The sequence below is a fragment of the Paroedura picta genome, chromosome 3 (genome assembly GCF_049243985.1).
Source record: "Paroedura picta isolate Pp20150507F chromosome 3, Ppicta_v3.0, whole genome shotgun sequence".
NCBI lineage: Eukaryota > Metazoa > Chordata > Lepidosauria > Squamata > Gekkonidae > Paroedura > Paroedura picta.
This window is the reverse complement of record NC_135371.1, coordinates 57397591-57413624: the sequence shown is the minus strand read 5'-3', so window position 1 is coordinate 57413624 and position 16034 is coordinate 57397591. Positions and strand designations below refer to the sequence as shown.

Genomic DNA, 16034 nt, shown 5'->3' with positions numbered 1-16034 from the left:
GGTTGGTTTTAAGACCAGGGACAAGACCAAATAATTGTTTGTATAACACCTAACTGGTATGATTATATTTGTAAGGATGTTTTCTATAACCCCTTTCATATCCTGTCATGCATTTCAACATGTCCTGTGCAAGCTCACTCCTGAAATCAATTTGTCTCTAAATTGATACTAGCATGGGAGTACTTCTGCTCAATGTGTCATTCTTAATCTGTGCAGCTAGAGCTAAAATAATCTTTCGTCTGATGCTAAAATAGCTTGTTCTAAAAGATGGCTGTGTGCTTTTACTTTTCTTCTAAGCTATGATTGCTGCTTTAGCTTGAAAATGAGAAATTCTTTATAGAATCTTTTCTCTCCATTAGACTGCCTGATGCATTTTAATGTATACGTATGCATGTAAGCTGCTGAGTTCTACAAGGAAGCAAGGTGGCTAATAAATATTTTAATATTTTAATGCATAAAATACAACCCCTAGCTAGCAACAGATATATTTTTCTTGACTAGATCTAGGAAAGTTTTGGGGAGGACAGGAATATTACTTTCTATTAATTAGGAAGATCCTCAAACTGAAAGTTCGATACAACCTTTATGCCTGCAACATTTGACAATTGCTAATATTTGAGAGTGGAGCTAAGTTGATCCTTGGGTTGTGCAGCCCAGTCAAGAAAGCTAATATAAGTTAATGGTGAAGAAACTACTGACCTGTGAAATAGGAAAACTGTAGATTAGCCTTTTTCAACTTTTTTACTATTGAGAAACCTCTCAAACATTCTTCAGGCTTCGAGAAATCTTAGAAGTAATAGGATTGTGGAGAATATTATTGGGAAGCTTAGTTGTCTAAATGCCTACCCAGGTCTCCTCCCGTTCCCACCCCCTCCAGGCCCATCATTGGCCATTCTGAGTGGGAGGGAGGGCGGGCAATATGACCATATATAGTAAAATCACCTGATAAGTGTTAAAATTAATTCCCTCCCAGCCATTTAAGAAACCCTTCCAGGGCCATCAAAAAAACCCCCCAGGGTTTCACAAAAACCTGGTTGAGAAAGCCTGCTGTAGATGAAGTTGGTTTTTATACCCAACTTTTCAGTGCCCGAATGTCTCTCAAAGCGGCTTACAATCACTTTCCCTTTCTCTCCCCACAACAAACACCCTGTGAGATAGGTGAGGCTGAGAGAGCTCTGACAGGACTGTTTTGTGAGAACAACTCTTATCAGGAATGTGACTAGCCCAAAGTCACCCAGCTGGCTGCATGTGGAGGAGCAGGGAATCAAATCCAGCTCACCAGATTAGAAGCTGCCGCTCTTAACTACTATACCATGCTGATGATTTTAAATGGACCATACCCTCAGTCCCCTCCCACTCTAAGCAATATGCAGAAAGAATATCATTCTACTGTACAGTATGATTGTAATGGCTACCAAAAATATACCAATTTCTACACAGCTTGACCTGTGTAAGATGGCCCTTTCCTTCATATGACTGATCTGGCCACCTGGGTCCACACTACAATAACCTGGAGACTAGATTACTACTGTAGTGCACAGTACATTAGTCTCCCCCCCCTCCAAATCAATTTGGAAATTCCAACTGGTGCAGAATGCTTTGATTCAGATATTATTAGGATCTAGACAGAGCCTGCATGTTACTCCTGTCGTGCAGATGCTCCATTGGCCGTCCATTTCTTACTGGGCTCAATTTAAGATATTGGCTATTAAATACAAAGCCTTGGTGACCTTGGACACCCTTATCTGTGGCACTGCCTCTTCCCCTATGTTCCACAGCATCAGCTTTGCTTGTGTCAGCAGAGCCTTCTGCAGGTAAGAACTTTTACCTCTGTGAACATACATTGCTGTTGATGGGGAGAGAAATTACTGAAACGACTTAGTTCAGTCCGTCAAGGCAATTTCCTTCCCCTGCCCCCAGTTCTCTCATATGACTGGCTTTTTCCCTTCACAGATTGTTTAGTTGTAGCTGTCAGATTCTGGTGGAGATTGTGCACTTCTCATTTAAAGTTCCTAAAAACTGACAAGTCTGTCTGGCCATTTAGTATTTCTGATACCTGTAGACACCTAGTAGCAAACACGTTTGATTGGTTGTTATGAATAAATAATACATTTGAATAATAACTAAAATAGCCTCTGCAGTCATATAATTATATAGCACCTTTCCCAGAAAGCCCCTGTGTAGAATTTTGCATACTGGCAGTGAATTGTCTCAGGCAGCACCTCATTCATAGCAGGAAGCAAATTTAAACTGTCTTACAGTGATTAGATAACCCCCTGAGTCATTTATTTGGAAATAACATTGCTTTTGTGGAGTTGTATTTTAATTGATTGACAAAGGAGTACCCAGTTATTTTGATCTTAACATAAAGAAATTAAAGAATAGGTTTGTAGAAACCATAATCTGAAGGGGATCAAAGGAAGCTCTAGTGAATGAGATACCTACTGTGGAAAAGCCAGCTACCTTTTTATGGTGTGGCATGTAAACCTGGCTGACCTTTTCCTTCCTTGCCACATAATTGCAGCCTAACAAACTCCTACTGTATCCACTGGGGAAGGCGCTGCTGTTTTATCCCCCACTGGCATCAAATTATTATGATTTGGAAAAGGTGCCTGAGTGGCTGTTAATTACTAAATTTTTGAGATTGAACAGTGAAAGCGCTTAGAAGTTTCATTTTTTGGAAATGCAGTATTTGCAGATAATTTGCAGTTGTAGCTGAGAGCCCAAGGTTGCTCAGCAAAGGCATTTTGTTGCTGTTATATATTATGGTATATTTGCTCTGTTTAATATGGTATTGCAGCAGTCATCTGACTTCTGAAAATCCCACTAAAAGCAATAGGAGTATTTGTAGTGTATATGAAACTTCATACAAAAATTGTATATATTTTTTAAAAACTTGTATAAAAAGTCCAGTCTAATATATGCTGTCTTGGAATGTTTTATTGTAGAAATCAATGGACCCTGGCAATGTTAACATTCAAAAATCTGGAGTTTACAGACAAGAAAAGGTAAGCAAAGTAGAATACATCTCAATTTGGGCTTTTTTTGTTGCTGTGTTGAGTAAAGGTAAAGCTTAGTTCCATTATTTTCATGAATATTTGGACAGAGAGCTTAGTGATGGGTTTGTTTATTCTCTTTAGTAGCAGAATGATGATTTGCGTGATACAGGAAGAGAGATGTTTGTAGTTCATCCACTGTTATATTCTCTAGTGATGGCATGTTTGAACGGCAGACACATGTCTTCAAATATGTGGCTAATAGAAGCCTAACAGTCAAAGCTCTTGACCATGAGTTTTTAACATGTAACAAGTATATCTAATCTTTCCTCGCTAGTTATGCAAAATAATTCTTAAGCTAGAATTTGAGCCTGCATCCTTCCAAATTGTTATGAGTGTATCATCCAAGTCTGTCTAGCACTATGCTGCTGATGCTATGCAGAATCGGTCAGAATTAAATACATATGTACAGGAATTCCTCCATACACACCTAGGCTGTGAATGGGTGCAATAAATGTGTAGTGATTGTTGCAGGTGACAGTAGTGTGTAGACTGAGCTGAAAAAATTGAATGAATGACAGGTGAAGCCATGATTTGTTTCACTATAATGAGTGTGATCATTGCACATAATCCTTTCCTCTAATTGTGGCTGGTATGTCAGACCAGTATCTGAACTCATTATTTTGAAGCAGATTTATTGAGCATACTCTTAACTGTAGTGTGTGTGTGTATGTTTGTGAAAAAGAATGCAGACACCCTGGCATTCTTCCTGGCATAGCTCACTTTGCTTTGTGGGTTTGGATGCCAGCCACAACTGTGTGCAAGACGTCTGGGAGAGCAAAGACAGCAAAACTAGCATTTGCTCGAAATAAACCCAACTTTTGAATGGTTGTCTGTGAGCCGAACCTTGGTTTCAGAAGCTAACCCAAGTTAAAATAAACCATGTTTGCTTGCTATGTCTAAACTCTGATTTTTGCTGTGTCAACTGGGGTTAAGTGTCAAGCTGGAAAGGAAAAGAGAGTATGTGTGCTATAAATCTTATTAAATGATAAACACATTGAGTTGAACCCAGCGAGCTTTTCTGCTGATGAGAAATGAAGGTGACCTCTTTTAGAGAGGTGGATCATGAGCAAAGAACTCATGCACTGTTCAGTGGGCTGTATGGGCACAGCTGTTCATAACTGGTCACTCCTGGATATCATCCTGAACTGCATATTTTCCTTTGAGCAGATTGTCTCTTCCTTCTACTGTTTCTTCATTTGATGTTTTAAGTAATCTCTCTTCCTGCTCTAGCCGTTGGAAATGGATTTTGGAGATGTTACAGATAAACAAGAAACTCAGACTGCAGAATCGGTCAGAAAGCAGCAAGAACCAATTCCAATCGATGAGATGAGTCTTGCCAATACCTTACAGCACATTGTGGGACAGCTTGATGTTCTCACTCAGGTATGGAATGTCTTCAAGGGTCTTCTCGAACTCGTTCTGCCTCTCTGCACCATCCAATTTCATTCTTCAGGAGTAGTTTTGGAACAGACTAAAAGTCTTTATCGCATAATGCTGGTGGCCATTGGCTTGGCTTTAAATTTCAAAAGACGATTATATAAATACATATATCCACAATTATAAGTGGTGATGGCTGAGTGGACTTTCTGTGGGCATCTGTTAGGCTGTTGTGAAAATTGGATGCTGGGCTGGATGAGTATCATCCCACAGGTCTCTTCTGAAACTCTGGTAGTTCCCATTCTCATTTTTAGACAGTATTCTGTCTTTAGGGCTTTCTGTTTTGTTGCCATTCTTGAAGTACTGCATACCACCTTTGAGGCTGGAAAACAGACAAGACCTAGCAACTTCGGTCAGCTGGGAGCTTAATGTTAGGTAATAGAGTACTGACTGCTGCATGGATCAATGTGTCTGTTCCCAAGTAGCTCCTGGGGCATGTAAGCAACAATTGCCTTTCTGGATCCTATAATCTTCTGGATCTTGTAATCTTCTCCTGCATTTTGTTAGACCTATTATTGATAAAAAAAATTTCCAGTGACACCACATTTCTGTGTGTTCAACCAGGACTGATTGTACAAGTTTAAAAAAGGAAAAACTGCTTACAGTGATTTTGCAGAGCATGTCACCTGGACAGAATGAATGTCCCTTTGGGATGGGTGTTAGCAAAATAATGTGTAAAAGAAGCTGAAATTGACAATTTTGTTGTCTTGTGGTGAGAGAAGCATATTTAGGTCAACATGATGTTGGGGAGAAAGAAGAGAAGTTTAATCTTTAAAATAGGACCCCATAGATTGAATCCATAAGCTGAAATGCTTGTATCATTGTGGAGTCAAACAGCAAACTTACAGTTTTGCATTTTATGCACAAAATTTTAAATTGAGTATGTATTTATTGCTGTGGTCCTCAAATCACAGTACTTTTCTAGTACAGTTGAAATATTCATGCCATGTTTATGCTGCTGCCTTCCAAAACAACTGCCCTAAAGGTGGACTGGTATGGTGTGCTGTGTACATGGGGGAGTAGCAGGGGGGTTCTTATCCTGTTGTGTAGTCACTTTCTGCCAGACACTCATTATAGGAAGAATGATGCTGCTGGAGTGGTGGTATGCCCTGTGCATCAGGACATTCCTTGTTTCAGTGTTCAACATTAAAAGCTATGCTGGAACAGGGCAGTGAGTACTGAATGCCTTGCTTGTCAAGGACTCCCTGAGATGTCAGGCGTATGTCTCCATGTTAGTGAATGAATGAGATTGTAGGAAACACCAGATCAGGAAAGGAAGCATGTGGTGTCATAGTATTGGGTTTCTTGTGCGTGATGCCTCCATAGTAGCGTTTCCTTGGACAATGCCACAGAATGACCAGCAGAGGGCCATCAAATATCCTACATTGAAAGAAAGGCCCTTTATGTTGCAACTGAGTGTGTATTCTGCTTTCTGGTATATGTGCGTGTGTAAAATTAGTATGCAAGGTTTTACGTGGCTCCTTTAAATATCCATTCTCTCATTTGTAAAGAAAATAAGAATTACTGGAGATTGTGATTTATTCATCCCCCCTCGGTTATTACACACATTCAACTAGAGCTGTCTGGGTTGCAGCATTCTGCTTACTTTGGGGACTGTTCGCAAATTAGTGTTCCATCACACACAATGACATAGTAATTTGGTATGTTTTGACAGATAGCCAGTTTTCATTCTGTGTCTGTATATGTCTTTTATTAGACTTTCATTTGTATTTATTACAGGCATACAAGTATGCCAGTGCCCTTCATTTTTTTTATCCTCCAGTATATGATCCAGGATAGCCTGATTTTGTCAGATCTTGGAAGCTAAGCTGGGTTGGCCCTGATCAGTATTTACCTGGGGAACAAGGCGTTGGCAAACCACCTCTGAATGTGTCTTCCGGGAAACCCCATAAGAGTTGCCAGGAGTGAGTTGTGACTTGATGGAAAACAATAACAACGCATGACAAACAAATAAAACTCAAGCCAGGGTGATACAGGTAGAGGTTGAGTTGGTTTTCAGTGGTTCCTGTTTTTTCTGGGACAAAGGAGCTGCAAATTTGGACCCTGCTAAAAAGAAGTGAAAAAGATTGCTTCTCACTAAGAACACCAGGAAAAAGGGGGGAGGCTGTGTCAGTTATAGTTACATGTAGTCCTGTGGATGAAAGTAAACAACTTCTTTTGGAATACTGTATAAACTCGCATATAAGCCAAACCCGCATATAAGCCGAAGCTCCTAATTTTACCACAAAATCTGGGCACGCATTGACTCGCATATAAGCCGAGGGCAGGAAATGCAGCAGCTACTGGTAAATTTACAGGGTGGCCTAAGTGCTTAATCCATGCTCCATCATCGCAGGTTCTCCCATCCAGCTTCCCCCGCCCCCCAACAAATACCGAAAAGTCAAGAGGATGAATAGCTGCTGGTTTTTGTACCCCGCTTTTCACTAACCAAAGGAGTCTCAAACCGGCTTACGATTGCCTTCCTTTCCTGTCTTGATGCCAGACACCCTGAGGGAGCTCTGACAGAACTGCTCTGTGAGAACAGCTCTGGCAGGAGAAGCAAACAGTGGCCCCCAGGCCAGCAAACCAGAGCAGAACAGTACCCAGGGCCATTCTGCACCAGGACCAATGTTGCCAGTTGTTCACAGAATGCAGAAATGCTATATTAAAAAGTGGGATTTCGTCATTCCGCATACCTGTTTTTTTTAGTGGAATATAGAAGTCCCAGTAGCGTTTCATTCATTCCCCACAGGTTTCCGGACTCGCTGGAATCGCAACAAAGGAAGCAATTTTTTTCTGCGCTTCTTCCCGCCCTGGCTGTCAATCAAACGGAACAGCCAATGGACTGTTGTGTTCATGCTCCCGAAAAGCCCCTTTCCCTTTAAGAACTGTTTTTTAAAAAGCCAAACACACCCGTTGCAACGAATATGTGTTCAATCATTTTGGAAAGACCTTTTTTGCTGGTGTAGGAGCTGGCGATTAATTGTTTACACACTCCTCGAGTAGAAAAAAAAATCCCCCCCCCCACAGGAGCAATTTGTGGACGAAATTACAGGCAGTGCTGAACAAGGGGCTGTGTTGTGCTTGGGAACTTTAAAGACACTTGCAGTAGGGAGCTTTGTTTTACTGTGTTAATCACTTCTGTGGAGGGACTTTAGGTGGAGAAGCCTCACTCGTTCGTTGCTTTCGCTGGTCTAAGGGGGAAAAATGCCGAGAGTGACAACAAGCACGCTGACTGGGAAAGATCCCCTTGCAAACTGTGGGCTGCTGGCATGCTGAAAAGTGAGGGGGGGTAGGTTTCTGGACTTGCTGCAGGGCGATTGACACTCCAGTAGTTGGGGGGGCTGCGAAGGGGGTGGGGCACCCGTCTTCTTCCTCGAGAGCTGCTCTTGTCTTCAGGGACCCCCCGCCGCCGCTACCGCCACTGCCCAGCCCCGCTCTAGAGCTCCTTCTCACCTGTTGCCTCACCTGTCAGGCAGCGCCGCTCCACATGAGCTCATCCAGAGCCGTTCTGACCACGGGTCTTTCTGCTGCTGAGGCATAAGCGCTGACTCTCGGGCGCTCGCTTCCCCGGACATTCACTTAACTTCTGTGGAGGGACTTTAGCCGGAGAAGCCTCGCTCATTTATTGCTTTCCCCAGTCTAAGGGGGGAAAATGGCGATCGCTTCTCCGGAAGTTCAGGGGTGAGAGTGGGGGAGGGACTTTCTTTCTACCGCTACATTGAGAACGCACATGTCTTTTGCTGATGTGTTGCAGCTTGTGCTCAGAAGTGTAGTGATTTTTTCAGGGGGGAATCCACTTTTCTGGAGTTCCTGTAAAGCGCTACAACGAAGCGATTTTCATGCGGAACCTTGAATTTGTAGCATTTACCAAAGATAAGACTTCTGCTATATTTAAGTTGTGCGGAATGGACCCCAAAGTTGGCAGCCTACAACAAGTATATCAGCTGCCAAACTGGGAGAATGGACCACTAACTACAGCTTCAGTGCCCCCCCAGAACAAAATACTGAAATAAAGAACTGTAAAACTGAAAACTGAAAGAATTGTAAAAATCAACTTTTAAAAGAAACACAACTCCAAGAAGAAAAGGCAAACTATGCTGCCCCTCAGATAAAAGAAGAAAGAAACAGTAAATCCCAAAGCACCTCCAAAACTCACCCCACCTTATCCCAGAAATAAAAGAATAGTTTGGAAGAAGTGATTAGGAAAAGAAGGGGTAGGGGGGAGTCAAACCGTTGATGGTCCTACAAGCTGCCAGCTTTCAAGACCTTTGCAGCAGGCAAAACTACAATTGGCTGGGAGCAACCAGCTCATCTTTCAAGATCGTTGCAAAAGGCAATGCTACGATTGGCTGGCTGGGAGCAGGCTGTTATTTCAATTACCCATGTATAAGCCGAGGAGGGCTTTTTCAGTGTTAAAACTGTGCTGAAAAACCTGGCTTATATGCAAGTATATACGGTAATACTGCAGAGAATGAAAGCAACCAACGCTGGATGGTCTGTGACCACCACTGTTGGGGATAGCATAGAAGGGACCAGTGAGCCTCCTGAAACCACCTCCCAGGTTTCAAGAAAAGGGACTACAGTTTCCAGTAATTTGTTCCTCACCCTCCTTAACTTGGGTTAGGGAAACTGCAGTGTTCCTTGATACCTTCTTTGAGCCTGGAGAGTAAATTTTGCTTGAGGGAAACCTGGGTCGAGTTTGCATGGGGTTTTCTATCCATTCCCAGTCCGAATAAATCCCTCCCGTCTACATTGAATTCGATTTCCATTTTGATTTTGGCTGGTTTAAATTTTTCCTATGCAACATGCACGATTGATCCACAGTGACCCTACCTTTCCCCCACGATATCCAGGAGTGGATATAAGCCTTGATATTTGAAAAACCACCATCAGTAAGTGTGTAGATTTCTCCTTTTTGTGAATTAACTTCCTGCTCCAAAACAGTCTTTCCTGATTGGCCAGGGTGTCAGTTCAACGACATCCTGGTTGTAAGGTTTTCATCCCAGTTTTAAAGTGACTGCGTCCAGAAGCCCATATGTCTCTCAGCAGAGATTTGCCTCATTCTCTGAGAGGCTGCTGCTGGCTTGGGAATCAAAAGAAAAGGAATAAAGCACTAATGCTGGCTGGACTTCACCTGAGCCCCCCCCCCCTCCCTTGCCAGTTCAGGAAAGGTAGTTCAGTTTTGTGACTAGCGCTTCCCTCCCCCTTCTGAGCTTCCCCAATCAAGTGCAGAAGGCTTTCTGTTTCAATTTTGGGGGGGGGAGAATGACCCAGGTTTAAATCGATCTGAATTCAGCTGGATTGATGGGGGGAGGGCGGGGAGATAAAAGTAAGTGTAGAATCAGCTCTGGTGGGGTCAAGTTTGAAAAAGCAAAACAGTTTCTCTGTCTTGTTCTTCCTGAGGCACTGATAGGGAATGGTTTTGTATCCTTCTCCCCTGTCTACTAAACTCAAAAGCTTTTAGATGGTTTTCAATTAAGTCCACAGTTCTTTGACGCAGTGATTTCCTTAGAAAGGGGCATTGTACTGGGTGGCTTCTCTTGGGTGACAGTATCTCATTGTGAAGAGGGGCAAGGAAATAATATAGATAATAGCAGTTACATCTGAAACAGAAAATAAATAGAAATGAAAGTTTTTATGTCAGTAGTTAAGTCAATTCACAGAATCTGCTTTAGCCCTGTCGTATGTGTGCACTTAGACCATGACACTAGGTGCTCCAGGGTTTTTTTGGGAGGGGGCTATTGTATGCTTGTTTAACTTACCAACAAACTATCCTGCTTATTCTGTCAGCAGTGTATACATTTAAATACAAATAACCCTGATGTGCAGCACATCCTGATCCTCTGCCTGTTTACTTAGATGTGAAGCTCCCTGAGGTCGGTGGGAATGAATCCCACGTGTGTTTACAGCCTGAAGCGGCTAACCTTGCAGAACTGTCCGACAGCTGCCTTTTTCGTTTTTCAGACAGTTTCCATCCTGGAACAAAGGCTGACATTAACAGAAGACAAACTGAAGGAATGTCTTGAGAATCAGCAGAAGATTGCTCAAAGTAAATCCAGTTGATTTCCCCAGGGACCTAAAGAAGCCCGGATCATTGGCACAGTGTGCATTTTAAGTCTTCTTTTATTTTTTTGTATGGATGGAATTTTTAAACTGAAAAGTTTTTTCTATTTTATTAGATAAAATTGTACAGTATAAGGTGCCTGTAAATACATTTTTTGTTAACATTAAACTTTCCTTTCTTACCAAAGAAGACTGTTTCTGCCACTTCACTTTACCAGTAGAGTTCATTGAAGTAACAGTCTCTCTTCTTTCAGCTTCTGCATTGTGGGCTGATTAGCAACATTTGGAAGTGGCAAGTTTCTAAACCCTGCTATGATGGATTGTTGTGAGTGTGCCCATGTGTAAGAAGACAGTGGGGCCTTCTCCTTAGATGCAGAAAGAGAAATAAGCAAGACCAGGTCTCTTTTATTAGAAAAATGTGTAACTCATATTTGGAAGGTTTAAGGTGCTGGTTCTAAGCTTTAAGGCCTTATGTGGTCTGGGATCCATGTACCCGAGGGACTGCCTCTCTGAATATGTGCCCCCCCCCCCGCAGAGAGCTCTCTGCTCAGCAAATTCCAACTTGCTGGCAATCCCTGGCCCCAGAGAGGCATGCTTGGCCTTGACAGAGCCAAGGCCTTTTTGACAGAGCCAAGGCCCCAGACTTGATGGAATGAGCTGCCAACAGAAGTGTGACTCCTCATGGAGCTAAGTTCCGGAGGTGTTGTAAAATGACACTCTTCTACCAGGCACTTGGTTGAGGCCAAGGATCAGCACTACCATCAGACAGGGGTCCCCAGCCTGACGCCCCCCCCCTCACTCTCGCCATCTTGTGCCTGGCCAATAAGCAACAGTCCATTCAATTAAACTCCAAGCACAATAGGAGTAATTTACTGGAACATTAATAGTAGGATTTTAATTGATGTGGTTTATAAAATTTTAAATTGTATGGGTTCTTAATTAACTGTTGTAAGCTGCCTTGAGACCATTTGGAGAAGGGAGGCCTGTAAGCCAAAATATAAGTAAATAAATCCAGGAACAGAATTGAGCTAGGCAGAACACGTACATCACTTCCATTCTGCAATGACTTCATTGGCTACTCGTTGCTTACTGGGCTCAGTAGCCTTTGACCATCACCTACAAAGCCCTTCATGGCCTTAATCCCTCAGGACCACCTCTCTTTATACCCTGCCATGCAGACTTTGACCATCTGAGCAGGGCCTTTTGCTGGCACCATCCTGCAAAATGGACAAAATCAGTCACACCTGTACTCATGCTTTCTGTCACGTGGACCCCACCTATGGCTTCCGTGATGAGAATGCTTCCATTTGGCTTTCTACAAACTAGCAAAACAGTATTACTCAAGAGGGCTTTTTATATGGGTAAATAGGACTGTACTTCAATGAAAGGGTCAGAAAGTTGCATTGGTAATGGGTTAGGGACTTCTTGCCATGCCACTGTGTTGTTACTTAACACTGTAAATCAGCTTCAAATAGTTTCTATTTGAATTCTATTCTATTCAGGTAGTTTCTACACTGTGTGCCTATAATAAAAGCCCTAATGACCTTTTGGGCCTCAGCCAATGAATGCTCCTGTTTTGGGCCTCACAATGTAAGGGCCAATGAATGCTCCTGCCTGTGTCAAGCTGTTGCCTGAGTGGCTGGCTGCCCAATCAGGCTGCATCTCCTGCCCCTGACTGTCACATCCAGCAACTTCCCTCACTTTGCCTTAGACTGTTGATAGAACTGGCAGGTGGCTGATGAGTGCGCTCCTCCCCCTCCCTTCAGGCCTGCTGTGAAGGAGCCTCTGACAGCCTCTGACTGAGGGGAGGGAGGTGTTTCCTTCTGAGAACAATGCAGGGGAGTCTGTAGGCAGGGGTGTCCTTTCCTTTGGGGGAAGGGAGAAACCTTTCCCCTTCTGCCTAACGGTTGGCTGACAGGGAGGCCACAGAAAAGCCCCTTCTCAATTACAGTACTGCTGTGGCCGCTGCTGAGGCAGCCAAGCCATGTGTATATCTTCTTCACAACTCTCTTTAGATTTGAGGCCTACCACACAGCGTTGTTGTGCAGACGAAACTGGATGCTGTTGCGGAAGTTCTTTTGCCTTCTTTTTCATCTGTACAGCAACACAGTAGGCCTCAAGTGTTTCAACTCCACAACAACTTGCATGGGAGGCCTTACCTGTTTCTTCTGTCCCTCCTCCAAAACAGCCCTTTCTGCCTAGGGAGCTGATCTTTATACTTTGCAGATGAGCTGAAATTCCAGGAGATCTCCAGGCACCACCTGGAGGTTGGCTATTCCTGGGTTGGAAATATTCCTGAGGTTTGGAGATGGGGCTTCAAAATGGTACAATTGAGGTTGGAGTCCACCCTCCAAAGCAGTCATTTTTGCCAGAGAAGATGATCTTTATAAGCTGGAAATGAACAGCAATCTAGAGACGATGGTAGAGGCTTGCAGACTGAAGTTGTGGAGTGGTGTGGGTGTGTCCCTCCTGGCCTATGGCCTTTTTCCAGCCCTTACCAGCAACTGTTAGTATTTTGGGGTGCAGATAGACAGACCAGCATCAGTCCTGTGAGTCTGGAAAGTGCAGGAAGATCTAAAAGAATATTGGCAGCCTGAAACTTTAAATACTGAACAAGTATTGAACAAGGCTGGAGAGATATGGGAAATAAAGTGACTTTTCTCAAGCTTGGCCTGGTAATTAAAAATCAGTATTTGCCAGGAAGGTCCTACGAAATCAAAGGCTTAAGTGGCCCAGAATTTCAAATGAAGTTACCTTTACAGCACAGTAGACAGTGAGATTTTTGGGGGAACTAGGTGATCCACTTTTAGTATGCAAGACTTGGCCTTGCGGACAACAGGGACTGCAGTTGCCAGCAGGAGGCCTAAGGCTTCAGAAGGGCAGACATCACCAGCCAACCATGTGCATTCCTTTTGAAGGGATTGATGTGAGGGGAGAGAACTTTCCCTTCAGCCTAACTGCCTGGAGATGAGCTGTACTTCCAGTGGATTCTCAGGCCCCACCTGGAGGCTGGCTTCCCTATGACATTTCAGTGTCTGTGGCCTAATTCACACAAGAAGGGAAGTGAGGTTGAATGCAGAATGGGGAGGAATTGGCTGCCATGTCATTTCCTCCTAAGAAGAGCCTCCAGGCTGATTTTCCCTTCACATATCTGAGGACATGGCTCTGGAAAGCTCATCTGTAACCACTATGCCACAATTCCCAAAGGTCAGTCCTCTCTCACACTCAATGAACATTCCACACCACAGGTTCTTGACACCCATATCTCCACACCCATAGCCTCATTTGCCACCATGCCACCACAACCTCCCACACAACACACACATTCAACCCCATGCTCTTCCAGACTGGACATCCCCTCTCCTTTCTCTTCCCACCACCAAGCTCTAGCGCCCGTTGTATTCCTGGATACAACAGGCTTTGCCCTTAGTTTAATATATCCAGTTTTAAAGCTCATGTTTGGTTTCACCTCTATTTGAGATTTGTTTTTTGAAGTTCAAACCCTACTGCATTGCTCATTGGATGCCCCATCTTGTTAACTGTGTTTGATTTATGCCATTTAATCCACCTTGAGTTTCAGGGGGAAAAGTGGACTATAAATAATCAATATAAATAAAATGGATTACAAAAGCAAACGACAGTGCTAGTTGAGCAAGATAAGATCTAAAACAAACAGTGCAATAGACTAACTTTATAAAAGTGCCCTCCAGAACTATTTCATGATACTATAGAGCAAATTAGAGATTATTTTTCTCTAGCAATGGTTTTTTAAGTAACAGGTGAGTAACTTCCTGGTTAGTGATTGAATAAAAGTTCCCTGAGTTAATGATTAAATTACAGTGGACATTAGGGACTCACTAATCAATATATTTAATTCTCAATGTTGTCAAATCTGTGGATAATTAAATCCAAAGACAGAAAAGACAGATCTTTAAATGAACATGAAGAAGCCCTAGGCTTGCAGCAATAGCTGAAATCTAACCCCCCCCCCCAAAAAAAAAAAACACTGGGGGTGAAATCTCCCCCTCCACAGTAGAAGTAATGCCTGTAGCTTTAACAAATAAAAGGGCTCTTTGGCCATTCCTAGGTACCCACAACAGTACTGCCTACATTCAAGCCTTAGTTTATGTAAGAGAAAGGCATGGGGTGGGGGCAGAACCTTTCCCAGAACTGTTTTTGGCCTTTGAGGGAGGACTTATCAGGGCCAGGCCTGGCAGCAACTCCCAGGCAACTTGATACTATCAAACCTGCATGACACAGCCTGGCCTGGATGCTTGTTCAGCAGCAACCACCCCACAAATGCCTGTGGGATGTATTGGTTAGTGTTAGACGAGAATCTGGGAGACCGAGATTCAAATCCTTGTTCTGCCATGGAAGCTCACCTTGTGTCAGTTATGCATTCTCAGCCTAACCTGCCCCACAGAGTTGTTGTGAGGAGAACAAGGAAAATACCATGAACTGCTTGGGGTCCCCAGTGGGGAGAAAGTGAGGTATGCAATAAAAATAAACATAGCTGAAGATGGAGGAGCAGATGAAAGGTTGGCTGACAGAAATGTGAGAAAGTAAAAAGAGGCATGGAACGGTAAAGATATTGGGGGGAGGGGTGTCAAAAAAAAGGAAAGTATCTTTGTGAGTTCCCTGTGTTTCAACTGGAACCAGCCTGATAGCTGATGCAGTGCAGTGGCTGGAACTGAACAGTTTTTCCAGGGGGAAAGAATGAAGAAAGGCTTGTCAGGAGCTACAAGTTACATCCTTTGGTTTGAAACAAGCCAACAAAAAGATTGGTTCACGGCTTGTTTTTTGATAGTCAGCATTATTAAACACACATGCACACCCCCCCCCTTGCCTAAGGATTTTTTTGCTTGTTACAGGGTGCAGCCAAAAAAGCGTTAAGAGGGACTTGTGACAGTTAAGAAGTGCAGATACAAGAACTTGGCATGTCCCCCAGAAGTAATGTACAAATGCCCCCTTCTATATGAAGCCACAAGAATGCAAAAACAAACCTTCAGACATTTTCTCTCTTGCTTTCTGTGTATCAAGTTTTAAACAACAAACATCCAAGCCATTAAGAATTCTTTATCGGTCAGCTAACTTCAACTCAAACCTATTCTTATGTAATAAGCCCTGTAGGTAAATCTTCCTAGGAGTAACCTTTTATTCTGAAACCACAGAGGAGAAGAGGAGTGGCTCAGTGGCAGAGCTGGGGTTGCAGAAGGCCCCAGGTGCTTTCTGTGGCATCTCTAGTTAAAAAGGCTCAAGCAGTACCTGATGTGGAAGACCCTGGACAGCTGCTGCCAGTTCAAGAAGACAATACTGACCTTGATGGACAAAAGACACTGATTCAGGATAAGGCAGCTTCATTTGTCGTTTGTCTTACTGATGCTAAAAGGATGAGGAAATGAGAGGCTGGCTCTTTTGGGAGAGTGATGGTAGTGCAAATGATGCCTTTCCAAGTATAGACCATATAACTCT

The 16034-nt window shown here is 43.2% G+C and overlaps 1 protein-coding gene across 3 annotated transcripts in view; it reads left to right on the top strand.

The window, feature by feature from the left end:
• POC1A (POC1 centriolar protein A) overlaps nucleotides 1-10752 on the top strand; it is a 99872-nt gene extending 89120 nt beyond the window's left edge. For 2 of the 3 annotated variants that reach the window (XM_077325828.1, XM_077325826.1), the window contains 3 exons: nucleotides 2949-3008; nucleotides 4290-4442; nucleotides 10464-10752. In XM_077325828.1, coding sequence (XP_077181943.1) covers nucleotides 2949-3008; nucleotides 4290-4442; nucleotides 10464-10562 — 312 coding nt within the window. In that variant the 3' untranslated portion in view covers nucleotides 10563-10752. Of the gene's footprint in view, nucleotides 1-2948; nucleotides 3009-4289; nucleotides 4443-10358 lie in introns of all 3 variants that reach the window. The other variant, XM_077325827.1, reaches the window with a different exon arrangement.
• The last annotated feature ends 5282 nt before the right edge of the window (nucleotides 10753-16034 follow it).